The following is a 7,401-nucleotide window of genomic DNA, read 5'->3' as shown; positions in this document are numbered from 1 at the left end:
AGTTGAGAGGAAGTAGAAGTGTTATCATTCAGTCTCATTAGCCTCCTTTATATAGAGGTAGGGTTTACATCAAAGTACATAACTAATGAGTATTTACATGGACATCCACATAGATAATAATATTTACAACAATAGTTATCTTTTATCTCAAAAAAAAAAAAAAAAACAACAACAACAACAACAATTATTTAATGGTATTATCATACCAATTCTACAAAAGAAAAGAAAATCATAGTGAGTGGTTATTGAAGCCCAGACCCAGGTCAGTTGATACAGGCCCTAAACTTGACTTTTTCCTTTTCAGCCCCATTTTTATAACTTTCGTTTCTAAACGACCCTTCGCAATCATCCTCCTCTTTTATCCTTATTTCCAGAAGGCCCCAATTTCTAGGGTTTCCATCCATTGCAGTATCACACCTTGCACCTTCTCTGCAGGTAAACCCTTTCTTCTCTCTCCCCAAACCCAAAAGTTAAATTCTTTGCTGGTAACAATTCAATTTCATGTAACTAGTAAATCAGTAAATAGTTTACTTATCAAAGTCATGGTCTTGGACTTTGGATTCATGCCTATCTGGGAAAAAGGTGCTTGCTTTGTTGAATTGTACATTAGATGATCATCTGGGTTTGGATTGTTGACTTTGTTGCTACACTGTTTTGCTTTGACCCACCATGAAATACATTGAACATTTGAGATTATTGCATCATTTTGATATAAGGTTGCTCAAGGATGATAACCCATGTGCTAGAATTATATTCTGAATGTTGACAGTTCTCTACTCTGTGCTCCCATTAAGGTTTTCAACTGGGTTTTGCTCTGTTTATATAATAAATTATGTTCATAACTATATATATTAGCATTGTAAGTGCTTTTAACTGAATGTGAGATACAAATACTATTGCCACTGCATTGTTAGATAACAGGATTAACTGGCATTTGCAGACATGGCTGGTTTCTACTTACATAGTTGTTATTAGATTGTAGTAATTTTAGATAGTTTTGGAAACTGAATTATGAATGTCACATATTCTTATCAGAGTTTTTCAATCTTTTGTTTAAATGGTTGGAGTTCAGTGTGATGGCGAGGGCAAAACTTATCTTAATCTGCCAGTGTGGTGGCGAATTCGTCAGGAAGGATGATGGAACCTTGTCATATACAGGAGGAGATGCACATGCAGTAGATATCAATCATGAAACGCTAATTGATGATCTCAAGTTGAAGTTAGCTGAAATGTGTAATTTAGAGCATAAATCTTTGTGCATCAAGTATTTTCTCCCAGGAAATAGGCGAACTCTCATCACTTTATCCAGTGATAAGGACTTGAAAAGGATGTATGAGTTCCACGGGAATGTGGTAACTGCTGATGTTTTTGTCATGGGAAAAGCAGGTTTTGATGCCGAAGAAGCCTTGAACACACTTCAAAGGTATCTTCTTTTTCATTTGTTTACTTGCGTCCACCTTACTGAAAGTTACTGCTAAACCAGTTAAGTTAAAGAGGTCGTTGATATCACGATTCATTGCTTTAAAAGAAAAAAAATGATGACAATGCCCTCTATGCTGTATTATGAAGCACATTGACGGGTGATTGCAGCATGTTGCAATATTTTGCAGCTTTTGCTTGCATTGATAGAATGAGTTGATGGTTTGCACTTTGCAGGGCATGTGGGATAAAACTGGCTGACTCTGTGACTCCCGTTGCTGCCTCCAGTACTTCAGCTGTTGTTTTTCACGCTGATGCCAATCATTCTGTTGCAGTTAATTCACCAATTGCACCAAGTGATGTTAATACCGCAGTTGTTCCTACTGCTTCAAATAATACTCCAGATGTCCCTTCCCCTGTTCTTGCTCCACAACAAGCAGGCTCTATTATATCTGCCAAAGAAGGGACTCAAAGCGCAAGTGGAGTGGCTCACACCTCAAACACTTTTCCTGCCTTTACTGATCATGCAGTTGCTATGACTTCAAAGCCGACCGGTTCCATTTCTCTTGCTGCTGATGCAAGTGTCCACAGCTTGGACGTAAATGATATGGACTCTACCCCTGCTGGTGTTATTAGTTCCAGTCCAAATGGTTCCATTTCTGTTGCTGCAGGTGCAAGTGTCCACAGCTTGGACATAATTGATATGGACTGCACCCCTGCCGATACCGTTAAGAAACGAAGGCGCACTGCTGCATGGAAAATTGGTCCAGATGGCCCTACCATTGTTTCTGTCAAAGATGATATTGGGGATAAAGGAAAACCTACGTCTCGGAAGAAGAATACTGTTGACTATAAAACTGCTCCAGAAACTGATAACGAGGATCAGCAAGAAGAGATTGTGCCGTGTAAAGATAGTAATAGCATTGACCCTATTCAGGCTATTCTAGGCCCGTCAAATGATGTTCCATCTGAAGAGTTGGTCACATTGTGGAAAGATGGTATCACTGGGGTTGGACAGGAGTTCACCAGTGTTCATGAATTTCGCGATGTACTGCAAAAATATGCCATTGCTCATCGTTTTATGTATAGGTTAAAAAAGAATGATACTAACCGTGCAAGTTGCATATGTATTGCTGAAGCCTGTTCTTGGAGAATTCAAGCATCCTGGGACTCATCTACCGAAAAGTTTGTGATAAAGAAGATGGAGAAAAGGCATACATGTGAAGGGGAGTCCTGGAAATTTTATCATCCGAAAAAGAATTGGTTGGTTAGTATCATTAAAGACAGATTAACAGACAACCCACATCTGAAGCCGAAAGAAATTGTCAATAGCATTCTTCAGGATTTTGGAATTACAGTGAACTATACTCAAGTACGGCGTGGAATTGAAGATGCAAAGGAACAACTTATGGGTTCTTATAAAGAAGCATATAACCAGTTACCTTGGTTTTGTGAGAAAATGGCAGAGGCAAATCCTGGTAGTAATATTAGGCTTTTCACTGGTGAGGATGGGAGATTTCAGCGTCTCTTTGAATGCTTTCATGCTTCAATACATGGCTTTCAGAATGGTTGCCGACCTATTATTTTTCTTGATTCTATGTCCTTAAAATCAAAATACCACGAGACATTTTTTGCAGCTACTGCTTTGGATGGAGATGATGGTGCTTTCCCGGTTGCATTTGCCATAGTAGACACTGAGAATGATGATAACTGGCATTGGTTTTTGGATCAATTAAGATCAGCTGTTTCAACCACACAGTCCTTAACTATTGTCTTTGATAGAGAGAAAGGACTGGAGAAATTAGTGACTGAGGTATTTGAGAATTGCCACCATGGCTACACTATGCACCACCTTCTGAGAAGCTTCAAGAAAAACTTGAGGCCCCCATTTCATGGAGATGGAAAGGGTTCTTTGCTAAGTTGTTTCGTGGCTGCTGCCCAGTCACTCCGACTTGATGGTTTTAAGTATTTTACAGATCAAATTAAACAGGTTTCATCACATGCTTACGACTGGGTCCTCCAAATTGAACAAGAATGTTGGACAAATGTATTTTTCAAAGGTGAGCACTACAACCATATCACTGTCGATGTTGCAGAGACATACGCCAACTGGATAGAGGAAATGCGAGCATTGCCCATAATACGGAAGATAGAAGTGTTAAGCTCTAAGCTGATGGAATTGATAAATACTCGTCGAACTGATTCATGCACTTGGTCTACAGAACTTACTCCATCTAAGGAAGAAAAGCTGCAACAAAAAATGTTACAAGCGGATCGCCTTAAAGTATTATTTTCAACTGATACTCTTTTTGAGGTTCATAATGATTCCATTAATGTTGTGGATCTCAACAAAGGGGAGTGTAGTTGTCTGGATTGGAAATCAACTGGGCTACCTTGCTGCCATGTTATTGCTGTCTTCAACTGCACAGGTAGGAATGTGTATGATTTTTGTTCAAGATATTATAAAGTTGACAACTTTCGTTCAACTTATTCGGAATCCATAACCACTGTGGCGGTGCCTTTCAAGCCTTTGGATAGTGATAAAATTGACTCAGAGGCCGAGAATGTACTTCCTCCTTCCATCTCCAGGCCACAAAGCCATGATAAGGAAAAACAGAAGAAAACAAAGGGTGTGGCAAAAAAGGAAGTGTTCTGCTCAAACTGCAAGGAAACAGGACATAATAAAGCTACATGCAAGGCAGGCTCTTAGGTCTGCATTTGCGAGTTACTTGAGAACTGCTGTACTTCTTTGATCATCTAGGAGGCTTTGTTTTCTTGCGAGTGCACGTACAGTGTTGTTCAAACACTTATATTAGGTTTATGGTTAGAATACATAGAATTCTTTGTTATTGAGTTTAGTTAAAACCATATACACGTTTGAATTTCTTGATAAAATGTGTACTGGCAATACTGTAAGTCTGCAAGTGTGTAAGAGGAGAGATTACAGTACATTAGATGAATATGAAAATTGAAATTCTATTATTCATAGGCATCCATAAAATGACATGAACTAGATTTTGTTACGTACATGACCGCAAAAAAGTTACTTCCTCTAATCTGCTAGGAATTTCCAACAGTCAGTAAGTACTGAATACAACCTGCATTAACAGTTCCAATGTTTCCATCTAGCTGTGGATCTTCTAATCTAGATAATCAGTGTCAAGCTATTAATGGTGCAAAGTTGACATCTTTACAAAATACTACTCCCCTCTGTAAACTTCAACTTCGGAGCACACAACAACGAGCAGGGTAGGGTTTAAAACTATCTTTGAAACTTGTATTACGCTCAGACAGTCTGGACGACAAACATGGCCGCAGATAAAAGTTGCTAACTTGCCAGAGTTGAGGAAGATGACATGAACTCGGGAAACCAAGTTTCCGCCTGAAAGGATTCTTGCAAATCCCAAATACCAACTTCGCTAAACCTGCCCTCTAGAATCTTCGATCTTGGGCAACAACCCAACACACAAAGGACAGGGAGGGTCACGTCTGTCTTCAAAGCTTGTTTTCTGCTCCAAACAATCAGCATGGTAAACATGGCCGCAAACTAAAACTGCCACAACAGAGACTTCAGTAGAAGACAGCGTGATCCCAAGAAAAAAAGGTTTGCGCCTCAATGGCTTCTGACAAATCCCACATAACATCTTCATAGGATCAGCTGAGGCAGCATCCATTACCAAGTAACTAGACCTTATTCTGGCTGGCCGAAAAAAGGGTTTTTCCTTCACTTCTGGGAAGAAAAAAAAAGTATAAGTAAAATTAATGCAAGCAGAATGTGACCAAATTATCAATTAAGGATGTCATGCTACTGAAGAAATGAAGAGAATAAAGGAGGACAACAGAAAAGAGACCTGAGTGACGTCCAGAGTCAGAGCTGCATTGAGTAGCCAACTTATAAGAGAGCTTCTCTTCACGTGAAGGAGTCCCTTTTCCACGAGAAGTTGATGCATTGGCAACATTGCCAGAGTTACGCCGAGAGTATTGATGGGCATAGTAATGACGTGAACGTTTAAAGAATGTTGATCGGCCAAGGCTCTGATGATGTTGTGCAGCAGAAGGGTGGGCATGTAGTAGCTTCAAAGAAGTACCAGTAGTATCCAGTACAGATGACAGAGGCTTTAGTTGTTTACCAGAATCAACAGAGTGCAAATGTTTCTGGAAAAAAAAAAAAGTAAAATTAAAAGAAGTAAGAATAACTATTTCTCTCCCAGTACATGGAATAGGAATACAGTGACAGCAATTTCTACTAAACAATCAATCAGGTTATTAAAGATGAGAGCTTATCTATAATGTAGCATACAACAATACCACAATAACCAATCAGGAGCAGGAACCATATGACTAGATTAATAAGAAAGGAACAGCTAACCTCTTCTGATAACAATTCCATTCCTGAAGAACATGAAATGATGTCTGCAATATCCCAAAGAAAAACCTGATTATTAGAATTTCACTTACTGGGATCAATGTCATTCTATCTTAATGTGTGTCAACTACTAATCTGAAACCCAAGTCAATTATGCAATACCTGAAAAGACTTAAAATTTAATTCAACCACTGGAGGTTTTGACTTGATCAGTATCGTTATATACATGCAGAACATCATTTCAAAATCGGGTAAGACATTTTGAACCTTCACCAAATGGAGGGTTTAAGGAAGCGGATACAATATTTTGGCTCATAAATTCATCATTTCAGAGCAAAAACAAACTTCTAATTCTAATTCTAAAATATCCAACAGGGCAACAGATACAGAACCCCCATTACTTAAGTAATTGATGAACTAGAAACAATCATACTCAAAATCTAAAACGAAGCAAACCCATTAACCCAAATGAGGCTAGTAACCAAGAAACCAAGGAAAAAGTAGCACACTAATCCCACAACATCAAAAAAGATCAAAACTTGATCTAAGAAACCAACATCATTCACCTCTTAAGACACCAAATTGAGCTCAATTTGAGCCAGGACCCCAAAAACAAAGATAAAGCACACATAACTCAATCAATGCCATATCAAAGACACAAGCTTTCCCTATTGTTTCAGTAAAAGTTGCTTCCTTTTCATCTTCTTCTTCGTTTCAGAGCATTCTCAAACACAAAGAAACCGTAAAGAAAAGTAAGGAAATGAAGAGAGAATTAAGGGTACCCGAAGAAGGAGGATGAGAAAAGGGTGGGCTGTGATCATCAGAGCGTGGCCTCCTCTTCCCCATAAGAGCAAGTAAGGATTGAGTTTGGTGAAACCTGATTGATGAAATTGTTTGGGAGGGTTTTAGATGGATCTGTGGCTTTGCGGTCTCAGCGGACACTGTTGCTTTTGCGGAGCGCACGGTCCCAAAATGTAGCAATCAAAGCAAAACCATGAGAGGAAGGTAGAGAGGCAGGCAGGCAGTGTCAATGTGTTGTGTGTGTGTGTCGTTTTGGTCAGGTTCTGGTGAACAGAGGAAGCCAACACGTGCTCGAGAGTTATTGGGAGGAAGGAAACATGAACAGTCATCATTTCTAATGTTTCCATTACCATTTGGACCTTGCATGGTACCACAATTACAGTGATTATAATAGTTCGATACATAGTACTATAGAAGGTTGGTTTTATGGATTATCAAACTAAATTGGTTTGATCGATACAATGGATTAGAGTAAATTTGTTGATCTTGAATTAGTAAATCTTTGTATCTATTCAGTGTATCTAATATATCGATACATTAATGTACCGTAGACGAATCTTTGAATTTCCATATTATTGTTAAGATTATTACTAATTTTAGTCATATGGCTATAGAACTACTATGCAATTGAGAAAAGTATAGTTGTATGCATTGTATCATTCACTTAGACATTAGTATGTCAATTCTTTGTAGCGAAAACTAATTGATTAGTATTTCGTCTAATGATAAAGTATTTTTCAGCGTACTTTTATAGAGGCCGTTACGATGAATCGATAAAAATGGGTTAAGATACACCAATGCTAACCACAGCTTCA

The 7,401-nt window shown here is 38.5% G+C and overlaps 2 protein-coding genes across 5 annotated transcripts; one reads left to right on the top strand and one right to left on the bottom strand.

Moving 5' to 3' along the window:
* Nucleotides 1-299: 299 nt before the first annotated feature.
* Nucleotides 300-4,401, top strand: LOC133709558 (uncharacterized). The gene is made up of 3 exons (XM_062135338.1): nucleotides 300-435; nucleotides 1,036-1,423; nucleotides 1,657-4,401. The coding sequence occupies exons 2-3, from the start codon at nucleotides 1,077-1,079 to the stop codon at nucleotides 4,127-4,129; spliced, it is 2,820 nt and encodes a 939-aa protein (XP_061991322.1). The 5' UTR covers nucleotides 300-435; nucleotides 1,036-1,076; the 3' UTR covers nucleotides 4,130-4,401.
* LOC133709564 (uncharacterized) lies at nucleotides 4,378-6,851 on the bottom strand. 4 transcript variants are annotated; one of them, XM_062135357.1, is made up of 4 exons: nucleotides 6,568-6,850; nucleotides 5,789-5,832; nucleotides 5,271-5,574; nucleotides 4,378-5,146 (listed from the first exon to the last, which is right to left on the bottom strand). In XM_062135357.1, exons 1-4 carry the CDS (start codon nucleotides 6,629-6,631, stop codon nucleotides 4,839-4,841), a joined length of 720 nt encoding a protein of 239 aa, XP_061991341.1. In that variant the 5' UTR covers nucleotides 6,632-6,850; the 3' UTR covers nucleotides 4,378-4,838. The 4 variants fall into 4 exon arrangements, with proteins under 4 accessions (XP_061991341.1, XP_061991333.1, XP_061991359.1 ...); XM_062135349.1 differs by having other exon boundaries at nucleotides 4,378-5,149; nucleotides 6,568-6,847; XM_062135375.1 differs by lacking the exon at nucleotides 6,568-6,850 and adding an exon at nucleotides 6,352-6,548 and having other exon boundaries at nucleotides 4,378-5,149.
* Nucleotides 6,852-7,401: the final 550 nt, after the last annotated feature.

Source organism: Rosa rugosa, chromosome 1, assembly GCF_958449725.1.
Source record: "Rosa rugosa chromosome 1, drRosRugo1.1, whole genome shotgun sequence".
NCBI classification, from domain to species: Eukaryota; Viridiplantae; Streptophyta; class Magnoliopsida; order Rosales; family Rosaceae; genus Rosa; species Rosa rugosa.
Note: the sequence above shows the minus strand (reverse complement) of the source record. Positions and strands in the feature narration are given on the sequence as shown.